Source organism: Anolis carolinensis, chromosome 1 (assembly GCF_035594765.1).
Source record: "Anolis carolinensis isolate JA03-04 chromosome 1, rAnoCar3.1.pri, whole genome shotgun sequence".
NCBI lineage: Eukaryota > Metazoa > Chordata > Lepidosauria > Squamata > Dactyloidae > Anolis > Anolis carolinensis.
The window spans coordinates 262,716,101-262,732,891 of NC_085841.1; the positions used below are offsets into that span (position 1 = coordinate 262,716,101).

At 39.8% G+C, this 16,791-nt stretch overlaps 1 protein-coding gene and 1 long non-coding RNA gene across 3 annotated transcripts in view; one reads left to right on the forward strand and one right to left on the reverse strand.

Moving 5' to 3' along the window:
* The first annotated feature begins 2,401 nt into the window (after nucleotides 1-2,401).
* On the forward strand, nucleotides 2,402-8,987 carry LOC134295623 (uncharacterized). The gene is made up of 2 exons (XR_010002254.1): nucleotides 2,402-2,888; nucleotides 8,660-8,987. It is a non-coding gene; the product is annotated as an uncharacterized LOC134295623 (long non-coding RNA).
* A 4,849-nt stretch (nucleotides 8,988-13,836) lies between these two features.
* Nucleotides 13,837-16,791, reverse strand: part of cdhr5 (cadherin related family member 5) — a 47,673-nt gene continuing 44,718 nt past the window's right edge. For both annotated transcript variants that reach the window (XM_008108522.3, XM_008108516.3), the window contains one exon: nucleotides 13,837-16,658. In XM_008108522.3, the coding sequence (XP_008106729.1) occupies nucleotides 16,158-16,658 (501 nt within the window). In that variant the 3' untranslated portion in view covers nucleotides 13,837-16,157. The remainder of the gene's footprint in view (nucleotides 16,659-16,791) is intronic.

Below are 16,791 nucleotides of genomic sequence, written 5' to 3' on the forward strand. Positions count from 1 at the left end.
AACGTAATGTGACCCCTGGGCCCAAAATACACAACCATTTCAGTTTTTCTGGCTCCGAATAACTGAAAGGGTACCCACCCACTCACCCCAAAAAAGTTTTTAAAAAACTTGCCCGGCCACTATAATCTTCCTCCTCGTACCAGGAGGGTGCCAGGAGACAGAGGGGATCCTCCCCCCACCCAGTCTCCTGGTGTGTCATTTCCTAGAAGCAGGAGGGTGTGCGGAGGAAGATAATGACACAGAGCAAGTTTTTTTTTTACTTTTTTTGGTGTTGTTTTGGGGGGCCTCGGGGGGGGGCTACATGCCATTCCAATTGTTATCAGGAGGGCATGTAGACCTCCCCCGGAGAGCTTGGGGTTTTTTTTTGGGGGGGGGGACACTCAAATCCACGCCAAAGTGGATTTCAAAAGTCCACTTTGGTGCAGATTTGAGGGCAGCTTGGCAGTGCCCTTAGCCTTACTGTAAACCACCTTGGATCTCACATATAGTGTCTTACATAAGATATAAATAACTATACAGTCAGCCCACCATATTAGTAGGTTTAACTTTTTCAGATTTGATTATTCATGTATTTGATTAATAAATTTTCTTTGGGCATCCCTAAGTTCTCCAGTGTGACTCTGTGGTCAACTTCCAGCAGACGTTGACCATATTGTTGTGCTGGTGGACATAGAGATTCCTAGAGACAACATTTCTCCAGATATTTGTATTTCTCCACCAAGACGGAGAAGACATCCTTCTCTTTCTCAGAGCCCTTTGATACATGCAGTAAAACCCAGATGTAATCAGGATAAAAAGGGGGTGGCTAAATGACGTTTGGGGAAAGTGCAGGCAGAATCGGGTTAACAGCTGAAAAGCAAGTATTTAAAAGGTATGCTTAAAACCCAATTCTGCCCCCAAAATGCACACTTTTGCATGACTGTATATCCCTGCAGTCATGGAAAACCCATGACTTCCTTCCCACCCCCCTGTGTGGACACTCCAGCACACGTGTTTTAAAAGCCCAAAACAGCTGATCAGGCTGTCAAAAAATAGAGCTATGGACACACAGGTGGCTTAATCTAAGCACAGTTGGAAAGCAATTAGAACTTTCTGCAACCATTCCTTTCTTTTTTATAATATTGAACAGAGCTTGAATTAAATGTTGGGGTAAGAGATAAGAAATCTGCTTGTGTGTACATTGGGAGTGATTTTTTAAATCCTTCACTGGATGTCTCCATCTTGATCTGCTTCAAAGGAAGGTATGAGGATGGTGGGGGACAATAATAATAATAATAATAATAATAATAATTATTATTATTATTAGTGGCTATGGCTCACGAATGGGACCCTGAAGAAGGAGACAGAAGACCTGATCCTTGCAGCCCAGGAGCAAGCCATCAGAACAAATGTAATTAAGGCCAAGATCAAAAAATCAGCTGATGACCCAAAATGCAGACCGTGCAAGGAAACCAACGAAACCATTCACCATATCCTCAGCTGCTGTAAGAAAATCGCACAGACAGACTACAAACAGAGGCACAACTATGTGGCCCAAACGATCCATTGGAACTTATGCCTCAAGTACCACCTCTCTGCAGTAAAGAACTGTTGGGATCACAAACCTGCAAAAGTACTGGAAAATGAGCACACAAAGATACTGTGGGATTTCCGAATCCAGACTGACAAAGTTCTGGAACACAACACACCAGACATCACAGTTGTGGAAAAGAAAAAGGTTTGGATCATTGATGTTGCCATCCCAGGTGACAGTCACATTGACGAAAAACAACAGGAAAAACTCAGCCGCTATCAGGACCTCAAGATTGAACTTCAAAGACTCTGGCAGAAACCAGTGCAAGTGGTCCCGGTGGTGATCGGCACATTGGGTGCCGTGCCAAAAGATCTCAGCCGGCATTTGGAAACAATAGACATTGACAAAATTACGATCTGCCAACTGCAAAAGGCCACCCTGCTGGGATCTGCACGCATCATCCGAAAATACATCACACAGTCCTAGACACTTGGGAAGTGTTCGACTTGTGGTTTTGTGAAACGAAATCCAGCATGTCTATCTTGTTTGCTGTGTCATACAACATCGTTGTGTCAATAATAATAATAATTTTATTTCTTACCTGCCTTTCCTTGTGGCTTGAAGCTGGTTGCAACATAATTAAAATACATAATCATTGTAAACATTCTATAAAAAGGACAAATTAATATTTATTTCTATATAATATATATTAAAATACACAGAACAAAGTGTAAAATCCACAATTAAAATTGGCTAGGTAGGCCAGTTGAAGGAGTACTTTCTTTAAAAAATCTCCACTGAAGTTTGTGAAACGAAATCCAGCATATTTATCTTGTTTGCTGTGTCATACAACAACAACAACAACAATAATAATAATGCTTTATGTATAACTTGCCCTATCTCCCCAAAGGGATTCAGGATGGCTTCCAGCACTGTAAAATGTAATGTCAAACATTCAGTGCCAAAAATAACATATATCAAATCAGAAACAAACAATAAAAATTATAAAAATAACAGCTTATAATGACATAACATCATACCTTCTACACATTTACAACATATTAAATTCACTAAAACACTTAAAAATCATCAATTTCCCTTTTCCCAGGACTGACAGACCTGCGTCTGTACTTGCTGTCAGGTCCTGGGATTTTCTTCCCCACTTTTTAAACCCACATTTTGACACTGTCTGGTAGAGCTCTCAATCTCAAAGGTGATATAAGATTCCTCAGCATACAAAAAATACCTGCTTTAGTCAATAGATGGCACTCTATCCCAAAGGAACTTGTTTTCGAAAATGGCTCTTACAGAAGAAACTTTAACTGAGCACAATTGAGCACAACTAACACTTCATAAATTAATAGAAACTGAAAAGGTAAGGTTCAATATCATTCACAACGAAATCTTACAGAAGAATAATAAAGCATAGAATTGGAAGGAATGGTAAGCTTGTGTTCTGGAGCAAGTTTGCTCCAGATCAATATCCTTCTTGAATGGTGGTGCCTAAAACGACACAGAGCTGTTATTGGTCTGTTCCTGCCAGCATAGGAGGATCCTGGTTTATTTTTGACCTTGGCATTGCTTCTGGGACTCCCTCTGGATTATCCATGCTTCCTATTATAGCAGAAGCTGGATGATCATCTGTCGGAGGTGCTTTGAATCCGATTTTCCTGCTTCTTGGCAGGGGGATGGACTGGATGGCCCTGTGAGGTCTCTTCCAAGTCTATGATTCTATGATTCTATTCTTTGGATCCTGCAAGAATATCATGTTTTTTTCCATTCAGCTGAGTAATAATCTTTCAAATTTGTTTTAATGTGCAGTTGAAGGAATTCCCATCTCTTCCAAGAGTGGGTTAGATAGATAGATAGATAGATGATAGATAGATAGCATTTGTACATAAAATAGAATATGGAATATAGGAGAAATTAGAATAAAAATAAAAATAACAATAAAAAAGAGAAAGGAAAAAAGAAAAAGAAAAAAGAAAGAAAAAAAGGGAAAAGGGGAACTAATTAAAGTTCAAAGTAAATTTCTGATCTTCTTCATTGTGTTTATATTTCTTCCTTTCAGTCTGTTTGTTTATTACTAAGTGCTTCTCCTTTTCTTCCATCTCATCTTCAGATAGCATTTCTTGTCTTATTTAACTTGTCTAGGTCATCATTTTTTCTTCTCTTGGATCAAGTAGTCCCTCACCGGGCTCCAATCTGTTTCTTCTTTCAATGATCCTTGATGTCTTATCAATAATTGGGTTAACTTGTCCATATTTTTTTATCTCCAAGATCTTGACTAACCATTGTTGAATTGTTGGCATTTCTTTTAGTCTCCAGTTTCTCACATAGACATTTCTCGCTGTTATTAGGTAGTTTAATAATATTTCTTTGTTCTTCTAATAATCTGTCGACCATTATTTGCAGCCCATTTAATCATACATTCTTTAATCTGTCCTGTTTCAATATTCCATTCTAATAGTTTCTTATATATTTTTGTACCTATTTTCTTCTCTGTCGACATTATTTTATCTCAAAAATGTTTCTTTATCCATAAATCCTATTATTTTATCTTTTTGAAATGTTCATTTAGCTATCTATATTGGAACCAAGAAATTGGTCTTTTCTAATCTTTTAAAAAAACTTGTTTAAAATACAGGAAACAAAAATAATCATGAGACCGGATAAATTCCCCTCTGAGAAAACAGATACAATGTTTAGAGCTGTTTTGCTTACCAAAAAGGACAGTGAGAGGAGACATGCAAATCAAGAGTATTGTGGTGGAAATTACTAAAAAAAAAAAGGTCTTCCTCCCTCTCTAGGATCAGGGTCACCCATTAAAACTGGTGGGAACTTCAGTGGAGATTTTTTAAAGAAAGTACTCCTTCAACTGGCCTACCTAGCCAATTTTAATTGTGGATTTTACACTTTGTTCTGTGTATTTTAATATATATTATATAGAAATAAATATTAATTTGTCCTTTTTATAGAATGTTTACAATGATTATGTATTTTAATTATGTTGCAACCAGCTTCAAGCCACAAGGAAAGGCAGGTAAGAAATAAAATTATTATTATTATTGACACAACGATGTTGTATGACACAGCAAACAAGATAGACATGCTGGATTTCGTTTCACAAAACCACAAGTCGAACACTTCCCAAGTGTCTAGGACTGTGTGATGTATTTTCGGATGATGCGTGCAGATCCCAGCAGGGTGGCCTTTTGCAGTTGGCAGATCGTAATTTTGTCAATGTCTATTGTTTCCAAATGCCGGCTGAGATCTTTTGGCACGGCACCCAATTATTATTATTATTATTATTATTATATGACACAGCAAACAAGATAGATATGCTGGATTTTGTATTATTATTATTATTATTGGACAATTATTATCCACTTAGGCAGAAAACATTAATGCAAAGATACAGAATGAAGGATGCCTGCCTCGACAGCAGTTTGTGTGAAAAAGATCTTGGGAGTCCTCGTGGACAAGTTAAACATGAGCCGACAATGTGATGCGGCAGCTAAAAAAGCCAATGGGATTTTGGCTTGCATAAACAGGAGTATAGTGTCTGGATCCAGGGAAGTCATGCCCCCCCTCTATTCTGCCTTGGTCAGACCACACCTGGAATACTGTGTCCAATTCTGGACACCGCAGTTGAAGGGAGATGTTGACAAGCTAGAATGTGTCCAGAGGAGGGCGACTAAAATGATCAAGGGTCTGGAGAACAAGCCCTATGAGGAGTGGCTTAAAGAGCTGGGCATGTTTAGCCTGCAGAAGAGAAGGCTGAGAGGAGACATGATAGCCATGCATAAATATGTGAGGGGAAATCATAGGGAGGAGGGAGCAAGCTTGTTTGCTGCTGCCCTGGAGACTAGGACACAGAACAATGGCTTCAAACTACAGGAAAGGAGATTTCACCTGAACATTAGAAAGAACCTCCTCACTGTGAGAGCTGTTTGGCAGTAGAACTCTCTACCCTGGAGTGTGGTGGAGGCTCCTTCTTTGGAAGCTTTTAAACAGAGGCTGGATGGCCATCTGTCAGGGCTGCCTTGAATGCGATGTTCCTGCTTCTTGGCAGGTAGTTAGACTGGATTGTCCATGAGGTCTCTTCCAACTCTATGATTCTATTATTATTCACACAGTATAGAGTTGAACTTTGGAACTTATCCTGGGGCCTTCTGGGGCTGCGTGTGTGTGTCACCCAAGTTCACCCAGTGGGTTCGCCTGGTCCAGTGGGCAATCAAATCCTGGTCTTCAGAGTCGTAGTCCTTGTCCAGGTCCGTACAGGACTGAAATCAAGGCTCAAAGATGAGGATCAAGAGCCATTCTTAGCATGTGTTGCAAATAAGTAATTGGTATGTAAGGAAATCCAGGAGTCTCTGAAGCTGTGCCAAGGAACAAAACTAGGGGTACTTACTACTGGAAGTAACAGAAATCAGTTCAATAGGATCTGAAGCCAAAGTCAAATAATACAGGACTGCAAAACTGAGGACCATAAAAACCTTTTTAAAAATGTATGCTGGTTTTACAGGAATTTTGCATTCTAAATCCAAAAAATGACAACAGATTTGTTCCATCACGTACAGTTTTTTTCACAACTTACTTTGACGTTTGTATATTGTAATATGTGACAAAACAATATTAGAACTGAAATTAGTATTGTAACTTGTGAAAGAACTGTGTGTGCAGGACAACATTGCTATAGTGGTTTCTGAATTCAGCAACCACAAATACATTCAAAAGAGCTACAATATTTTTTTAAAAAATCAATCACATACAAAGAAGGGAGATTCTGTGGGGCAAAAAAAGGCGAACAACAGTCCAAACTCAGGCAACAGCAGATAAGACAGAATAAGGTTTCAAAATATAAAGGGAGGAACTCAAATACCAGATTACTTTCAACAAGTTTACTACACTAAGTTTATATTGCAGAGATACTGCCCCCACCTCCCACCCCCAATAGCTCAGCTGCTGGCATACTGATCTTTACTTCTCTCAGGAAGTACCTAAGAAAATATTTCACATTATTTATAAATTAATCAAGAGCAACTAATGGCAATTGAAAAGGTAATCAGTGGTTCTCAACCTGGAGTCCCCAGATGTTTTTGGCCTACAACTCCCAGAAATCCCAGCCAGTTTACCAGCTGTTAGGATTTCTGGGAGTTGAAGGCTAAAACATCTGGGGACCCCTGGTTGAGAACCACTGGGTTAAACAAAAGGAACAGCAATAGTAGTCACAGTGTCCCACTCTAAAAGTTTCAATGAGACAGAATTTTAATTATATCTTGGTAAATTTTTCTGCCCTGTGCTTTTATACAGTATCTGGAATGTATTGTCGAATGCTTTCATGGCCGGAATCACTGGGTTGCTTTCAGGTTGTATGGTTGTATGGTTGTATGGAGATTCTATGTTCCAGAATCTTTCTCTCCTGATGTTTCACCCACAGCTGGTAAACTGGCTGGGATTTCTGGGAGTTGTAAGCCAAAACATCAGGAGAGAAAGCTTCTGAATCATGGTCATACAGCCCGAAAGACTCACAGCAACCTAGTATCTGGAATGTTTTACATGGGAATAAGAATAATGTTCAGTGTTACAGTCAGCCCTCCACATTTGCTTGCATTAGGGGTGCAGGACCTCCACAACAGTGGAAAAAACACATATAAGGAAAACATTTTTTTAACTCGACAGAATACCTTTCTAGGAATATCTAGCTTCTCCAGTGCAATCCAGGCAGAAGTTGACCATAAAATTCCACTAAAGGACTTAGATATTACTAAAGATATCATATTAATCAAATCCACAAAAGTTATACCCGCAAATGTAGAAAGCTGATCATGTTTAGCTGAGAAAAAGAAACTTTATGTCTCATGTGTGAAGAAATGAAAATCACACGTAATTCACATTTGGCCAGTCCACACACTGTCTTGCCAACGAAAAGCTATGCCAAGCAGATTATCAGTAAATAACAAGAAGTTTACTCTTCAAAATGCAGATCAACATATATATAGTCATATGAACAGTTGCATTGACTCACAATGTCCTTTGAGAGAGATTCAAATAGTCTTTCCATGTCCATGTAAATGGTCTTCTTCCCGCAGCCCAGAAACAAACCCCTCCCTTGGTAAGCTCCTGTACAAAAAACTACTGTATATGTAACTGTTGTCAAAACTCCCAGGCTCAGTGAACTCCCTGGGTATAGCTCAACCAATCAGCTTCATGCTTTGCATTTTCAGTTAACACACTCACCAACTGATTTTACATGCTGTAACATCATGGATACAAAAGTATTTTGGAAAAAAAAATAACCAGAAAGTCAGAAATAGGGGCCACAGTTCTGTATCAACCACTCAGGTATATAACTGCCTTAGTTGGGTAGCTGAACAATATCTCACTGACCCACATAATCCTAATTTTCCAGACACAAGCAGTGACAATCAACAGAGGTCTGTTACCCTGTCAATTGGGAAGCAACTGACTATTGCCCTTTCTACACTGCCATATAATCCAAGTTGCCAAATCAGATAATCCACATTATCTGCTTTGAACTGGATTAACTGAGCCTACACTGCCTTATAACTCAGTTCAAAGCAGATAATCTGGATTTTATATGGCAGTGTAGAAGGGGCCATATTTTACTTCCAAGATCAATTCAAGATGTTGGTGCTGATCTTCAAAGCCTTAAACAACCTGAGGCCAGGCTATAAAAAGATTGCCTCTTCCCACATGAGGCTGTCAGGCATTTTAGATCTTCAGAGGAGGCCCTGTTGCATGTTCCAACATTTTGTGACGTTAGACGCTGGACAAGTTTCCAGTTTCGGTCTCATAACTGGATTCCGGGATTGCTTTTAGACTGCATTTAAGAGAATTTTAGTGTGTTTTTTAAAAACATGTTTTGACTTTTGGATTAATTGTTTTTTTATTTATTCATCACTGCAAGAGCCCTTGTGCACTGGGACGTGTTACAGAAATACTTTACATAAAATAAACAAAAATAAATATTCCCTAAACTGGTAAATATGGAGGGATTGTGAATATGAAGCGATCATAAATAAAGTACCTGTAGGTTATGCATTAATAAATTCCTTAGTGAATACTGAATATTTAATAACTAGATGAATCAATAATTTTCAATTCATATTGTGTTTTCAGAACAACTTCAGGAGAATACCAACTATGGGCGATAATTTTAAATCATGATTAAAAGATGGCAAGGCACAAAACAAGGAAAAGAAGTGAGCAGCATGAAGGCATGACTGAGCTATTGCTACCCAAATAAAAGCATAACAAGATCTATATAAGTACCACCTAAAGAGAGGAGGAAATGCCACTATTTTCTTATAGCTAAATATAAACTTTCATGAAGATATGGAAAGTTGTGCAATTTATTCCTATAAATTGATTCTATTCTGCTATAATCTTTTTTTCTCATGGCTATGACCTGTTGAAATAAAGACAGTAATTCCTTTATCTCTGTAAATGCAACCATAAATACATGTTTTCATTTCTTTGGTAGCAGCTACTGACGTGGCCTTTACATCTTTTCATTAGCTGCTAAGAGATGGAACAACAAACATAAATTCCAAAGTACAGTACACTAGAAATACTGGCGAATAATACCAAAGAATTTAGACTACAGCATCATTCATTTTTATTCCTTGCCTAACCTTTGGCTGTCCCTCTTGAATGTATATAGGAATTCAAGGAAACAATAGATGTGTGGGGAGTTCCCTTTTTTTTCCGTGTCAGGAGCAACCGGAGTTGCTTTTGGAGTCAGAGAATTGGCGGTCTGCAAGAACGTTGCCCAGGGGACATCTGGATGTTTTGATGTTTTCCCATCCTTGTGGGAGGCTTCTCTCATGTCCCCGCATGGAGCTGGAGCTGATAGAGGAAGCTCAACCATGCTCTCCCCGGGTGGGATTTGAACCTGGCAGCCTTCAGGTCAGCAACCCAACCTTCAAGTCACAAGGCTTTTATCCCCTAGGCCACCGGAGGCTCCAGGGAGTTCCCTAAACTACATGCCATCATGACCATTATTTCTCATTCGTATGAACGGGTTTATACACTAGCTTTTATATATTACTAGCTTGGGGACCCGGCGATGCCCGGGTCATTTGAGAATGGTATTATTTGTCTTTTAATGATATGTATTCTGTTTGGAGTGGGTGAACTACAATTCCCAGAATCGTGACTGAATCCTCCCCAAACCCTGGTAGTATTATAAGTTGGCCATTTTGGGCTTGTGTCCCAGGTGTGCTGCAGTACTCTGTGGATGGGGGTGAACTACTGGAACTTCCATATTCCCGGGGCAATTGCTCCAAAATATGTATCAGTATCCACAGCAGGCAATATTCAGTCTGTGTGCCAAGTTTGGTCTAAATTCATCATTGGCTGGGTTCAGTGGTCTTTGGATGGAGGTGAACTACAACTCTCAAAATTAAGGGCCCTTCCCACAAATAGCTGCAGTATGTTCAGTAGGTCATGAGGCTTCTCTGTGTGAAGTGTGGTCCTAGTGCATTGTCGGTGGGGGTCAGTGTTTATCTGGCTGCAGGTGAACTATAACTCCCTTTTCCCCAAACTTGTCCAATATGTTGTATTGGTTATGGGGGCTCTGTGTGCCAAATATAATGCTTATTCATTGCAGGTGAACTATAAATCCCAGTACCTGCTACTCCTCAACTTCCAGTTCAGTTCCCCTCCAAACCCACCAGTAGTCAAATCTGGGCATATCTGGTCTGCATGGCAAGTTTGGTCGAGAGCCATCATTGTTTGGGTTCATAGCGTTCTGGGTGTAGGTGAACTACAACTCCTCTATATTCCCCAGTAGGAGTGACAGTGCTCTGACTTGATGCAGGGTGAACTACAACTTCCACCATGTGGAGTCAGTCCCTAAACTCCTCCAGTAAGTTTAGTTGCTTCTCATTTCTGCTCTGTTTGTTATGCAGAGAGATTGGAAAGGAAAGGGCAGTGGGCGGGGCCATGCAAATTCACAGCAATGGAGAACCCTGGGATGCCTGCCTGTGCTGGAAGAAAAAGCAAAATCTAGGATGAAATGGTCCCCAAACGAAAGCATTCCTTGGGTGGTGGGCTGTAGTGTTTGGGAAGGACACTGGCAGGGGCTGGGCTGCATGTTCATGGCACTCGCTGTAACCGCAGTGTCAGTGGAAAAGAGTGACTTGCTAGATTCTTGCCCCTGGGAACTATAGCCTGTTTGTGGAGGCTGGAGGCTGTCTGTGTGAGCAGACATCTGTGCCACATACACAAATATGGGTTTTTGCTTTTAGATTTAGATTTCGATAGATTTAGATTATATAATACAGCAAAGTTGGGGTGGGGGGAAGAAAGACACGGCAGCTGAAATCTAACAAGGCATCAAGGTTTGGAGGCAATGTGGAGAAAGGGGTTTTAAATTTAATTTATATCCCACCTTGCTCCCAGCAGAGTTGGAGAAAGGGGAATATCTATCTATCTATCTATCTATCTATCTATCTATCTATCTATCTATCTATCTATCTATCTATATGTGTGTGTGTGTGTGTGTGTGTCAGGAGCAACTTGAGAAACTGCAAGTCTAATACTGAAGGAATTAATTATATGTGAAAGTGAGGAGCCAAGGGAAAGGACTGGCACACTCTGTTTATTTTCTCTTATCTCTCCTGTTGCTCAGTGATGGCTACAGCTGACTTAAGGGACTCTGCGGCTTGAGTACAAAGGTTGAGATAGTGTTCTCCTTCCTTTCCATATACAGAATTATTTTCCTTTGATTCAGGCAAATGAAAAAAACCTTCTTCTACACATGAAGTCATCACATAACCCAAGGAAAGCATGCACATTTCCTGCAACCATCTTGTTGCTGTTACCTTCCCTATCGTTTCTGCTGCCTGAGCCAGCTGATTATCCTGTGACAGAGCCAGTCTCACTACACAGGATATTCAATTTGGGGGTATCTCCAGTTTCCCAGTTCTTTCTCATGGAGACTACCTGAAGTATTTGAAAGGCGAGCTCCACCTACAGCACACCCTTCAACTGTCTCATCCACTGTGTCACGCCACTTTTTCAGCTGATCCAAAATGTCTCCGTTTCTCACTTTTCCTCTCACCTTCCCCTTCTTCAGATGCTGCAAGCTGAATTCAAAGTACAAATGTAGTTGTCACCTGCTGGCTCCCACCCCACAATGTAGAACTACTTCTGGCAGGGCTCCATCACAAAACTATAGAGCAGTGGTTCTCAACCTGGGGTCCCCAGATGTTTTTGGCCTTCAACTCCCAGAAATACTAACAGCTGGTAAACTGGCTGGGATTTCTGGAAGTTGTAGGCCAAAAACATCTGGGGACCCACAGATTGAGAACCACTGCTATAGAGGAATCGGTATATGCTGCCACAGCAACATAAAGCGCTTCCTGTGTTCAATTGGAATCAACAAGGAAAACATGGACTACATGTCTGAGTTTTCAAAACTGAAGATATTATGTGAAATATTAAGGGGGATGATAAAGGCTAAGGTCACACAAAGCAGTTCAAAGAGGAGTTTGCTATCCAGATGTTGACTGGAAGCAGGGAAAGGAGATGGCTATGAGCATTAGTAGGAATTTGTACAAGATGTTCAGCTCCCTAGGGACACCCCAGATCTCACTCTGAAACCTTATGAGACACCAGGCATATGTGCTGTCTAGAGAGGTGGTTGAACCCAAATAGCCTGCCCTAGGGCTGGGCAGGAAGGGGGTACAAGGTCCTTCTTCAACTCAAAGCAAGTTTTAATAATGAATTTTAAACTCGTGTCCTGTTTTTTAATCTCTGTCCTGTGTATTTCATATGTATTGTAATGACATATGTTTTAATATGCATCTTTTATAGAACTACATTTTAATATGTGTCTTTATGGAATTTTTGAAATGTTTGTGTGTTTTGACTGTGCTTTGAGCCACCTAGAGCCACGAGAAGAGGTGGGTAACAAATAAAATTACTATTATTATTGGTTGCTGTGAGTTTTCCAAGCTTGACAGCCATGTTCCAGAAGCATTCTCTCCTGACATTTCACCCACATCTATGGCAGACATCCTCAGAGGTTGTGAGGTTTGTTAGAAATGAGGCAAGTGGAGTTAATATATCTGTGGAATGTCCAGGATGGGAGAAAGAACTCCTGTCTGTTGAAGGCAAGTGTGAATGTCGCAATTGGCCACCTTGATGAGCATTAAATGGCCATCATCATCATCATCATCATCATCATCCTCAAAGCTTTGAAACTGTAGTAGACAAGGACCATGATTTCAAGAGCAATATGCCAATGTTTTGCTATGCAAAAGAATTCCCCTCAAGGTGAGACATTTGGAGTATGATCAGTTCTCTCAAAGCAAAACATCATGTAGGACCAGTCGCTTTGAGAGTGGGGATTTTTTTTCATGTGGCAATGGTGAGTGTCCTTGGGTTCACCGCCTCATGGACTGAGGTGGAAAATTCACCCAACTATACGAGATAACTTGCATTGAGAATAAACTCGGCTGGCCTGATAGTGTTCAATTTCCCTGGTGAGCCAGATTGGTATATTGATCTGAGTGTTCGATTAGGACTTTGGAGAGCAAGGTTCAGATCTCCATTCAGGTCAAACTATGGAAACCCATTGGGTAATCCAGGGCAAGTCAGACTCTCTCATTCTCAGAGGAACATCATAGCAAACTGCCTCCAAAAAAATCTTGCCAAAAAAAATCTTGATACACTTGACTTAGGGTCACCATAAGTCTGAAAGAACTTGAAGGCACAAAACAGCACTTCATTCTCCCTGTAAAGAGGCTCTGTTGGTATTATTTATTATTTACTACATTTATGTTGGATATCCCGGTGGCACAACGGGTTAAACCGCTGAGCTGTTGAACATGCTGATTGAACGGTTGGTGACTTGAATCTGGGGAGTGAGGTGGGCTCCCGCTGTTAGTCTCTAACAATTCAAAAACATGCAAATGTGAGTAGATCAATAGGTACCGTTCTGGTGGGAAGGTAATGGTGCTCCATGCAGTCAGGCTGTCAATATGACCTAGGAGACATCTACGGACAACGCCGGCTCTTCGTCTTAGAAATGGAGGTGAGCACCAACCTCCAGAGGCGCACATGACAAGACTCAATGTCAGGGGGAAACCTTTACCTTGAACTTACAGTTATGGTACCTCTCTGCTTGCACTGAAATTTGATTATGGCTAGATTTTGCATAGACCAATGACAAATATGACTTACCAGCTTTTTCCAGAAAAAAAAGGTAAAATCAAAAAAAAATCCCAGATCTCAGTGCAATCTCAGTGGAATCTCAGTGCATACCACAGATAATACTCTTCGCAAACTTTATATTTAAAAATAAACTTTAATGTATTTGTATTGGTGGAGGTCTTATACAGAGGTAGCTTATATTTTCTAAAATGAACACTAGCCAATAAGCATTATATTCTCCCTTCACATAATTATCAGAGAGTCTAAATAATTGGCATGATTTAGATGTTAATTTATTTTCTCTCTCTCTAATTGACATTTGCAGTCTGTCTTACAGAGAATATATTAATCTTTTGTCTACCTTCATTAATTCAAACACAACTTGTCAACTTGCTGCAGAAACACATTATTCATCCATTCTTTGATAACTGGGAGGAGCTTTTGTCTACAGTATTTCTCCGCTTTCCCCTCTTGCTGTCACAATTAGATTAAAGGCCAATTATTGATTTTATTTTTAAAATGTCTTTTTATATAAGTGTCACAGATCAGTCTACTTCCATGGTATTTACTTCTTCAAATAAAACACTAACCAAGAGTCCACCAACATCACCTGGCAAGCTTACAAAAATCCTCACAAAATATTTATTGCGTCTTCTTATCAGACAGATCCAAGAGCAATATGCATGGCTCTAAATCTTTCTCTCTGACCACGTCTTCCTCCCTGCCCTCAGCCTTCTCCTTTCCAATCCTTTTCTCTCAGCCGCATCCTCAGATGCTACATTCCTCCCAGTTACCCAGCTGTTTGTTATTAAATGGTCAGCCTTCTTCCAATCTCTCATAGCCTTCTTTTAATGTACAATCAAATAGCTTAGTTTTTCTAAGAGTGGGGCCTTGTTTACTCTTGTTACAATAAGTAAAAAAAGTAAGTTCATTATTTATCCATTTTTTTCTTTTAATTCATAATTCTTAGCTGAAGGACAATTCTAAAAATTGAGAAAATATTTTTCTGTCAGTTATTTCTGTATTTCTTTTTTTCTTTTTGAGATAACTACAGCATTCTCTTTCTGTGTCACTATCATCATTCTGAAATGAATCACACCTACAAGATGGAAATATGCTATTTTTCTCTCCATGTTATTTAGTCATTTCAAAGGAGTGGTTGGTATCAGCCTGTTGATGTTAATAGAATTGAATGTATGACTTCAACTTTTATATTACAAACTGTAAGATTTTATATCATTTTCTTGATGAATAAATTATTATATGAAGGTGATCAACATCATAAAGCCATTCAGCAAAAAAATGCGACTACTTATCTAAATGAAAATTCTACAGCTCAGGCCGATACCGGTTTATGTAAGGGCAAGTCCCATTCCTGGTCAGCTGTTTTCTAGGGCATGTATTTAGGATGAGACCATTCATTTACATTCTGTACTCACTTACCTTGGAGTAAGTGGCCTTGAACTCAATTGGACATCCCTAACTAAACATGCATATGATTGTTATCAACATCACCATTTTAGTTGCCTAGTGAGATGCCACTGGTACTTTATTTTTTACAGTTGGATAACCACAGCTGAGAATGGGAAACTTGTCTAAGGGAATAAGGTAAAACCATGGCTCTTGCATCCAAGTGCATTCAGTAGATTATAATATTGTAGCTGTGTACCTTTAGGTTGTTTCCAATTCATGCCAACCCTAAGGCAAACCACTCATAGGATTTTCTAGGGTTGAGAATGTGTGGTTCATGCAAGGTCACCCAATGAGTTTCCATGGGCAAATGGGGAATCGAGTCCTAGTGTCCAGAGTTGTAGTTCAATGCTCAGACCACTACAATACACTGGCTCTCAAATAAGGACAATGTTCTTAAAAAACAGTAATCCCACAATTAGGTTCTATGTTCCTTCTGGTTTACATGAATATTTCTGTATAACTGCTATTCCAGATGTGTCCCTTGACCAGCTCACTACAATGCTAAATAGCTCTTCCAGATACTGGGTTTTGTCAGAAGACTAGCACATGGATATCAAAAGTCTCACCATCCTTACAGTGTTCGCTTCAGTCCCATATTAGTCAAATCATCACATGAGAATAACCACTATTTGCTTAAAGTAAATCAATAACCCTTGCTTAGAGTGCCTGCCACAAAAATACTTGTTCTGTGCTGAACTTTCTGGTTCATGTGGGATTTTCTGCATAAGGTTCACCAGAAAGGCCTGGACATTATGTATTATGATCATACTTATCTTGAACACAATGATTCCCGAAAACATCTTTCTGATCAGATTTATATTTGGAGAAGGATGATTTGTTCCCATATTCTCTGAGATAAGATTACACATGGCTTATCTCAGTCTATGTTTCACATGAATTGAGTAGAACTCAACCATTCAACAAACCCTAGTCGAGCTATACATTGAAAGACACAAGGAAAGGACATTTTACTTCATTAACTTTACAAATAAACGCTGTTTTCTTCCGTATTCTTAAGAGACTCACTGAAAAGTGATTGATCCTCTGATAGATGAGCTCTTCCTGGAATGATGGCAACATCAGTACTATCTCTGCCAGTATCATTCTCATCCTCATCCTCCTCATTAGTATCATCGTCACTATCATTTCTGTTTGGTTCATCTCCAATCACCAAAACATCATCCTTAGCATCTGGGTCAATGTCTTCTTTGAACCACACTGATTTGTAGCCATCATCTGCCACCCGCCTGTCTTTTGTAAGGATGGACTTCACTTCCTTTTCACTGTCCTCATTTTTGGCTTCATTTTCAGTTGCTTCAGGGGCAGCTGACGCCAAGCTGACTTCCACGCTCTTCTCCGAAGGAGGTGGGGCTCCTGGGCTGTCGTGTTCAACCTCTAAGCTTGCTGGCAGAGCATCACCCTTTCCGTCTGAGTTAGGTTTCTCATCTTTTTCAAAGGTCTCATTGACAAAACCTTGAGTAAACTGCAAGAGAAGTACACAGGTTTACATAGTTTCAAAAAAGGCGAAAGAGTTTTAACTAGATTTTGGAAAAGGAATAGCTATGCTGAGGATTTTAGGAGTAATGTCTCCAAGCTCTGACTGAGATACACATTGG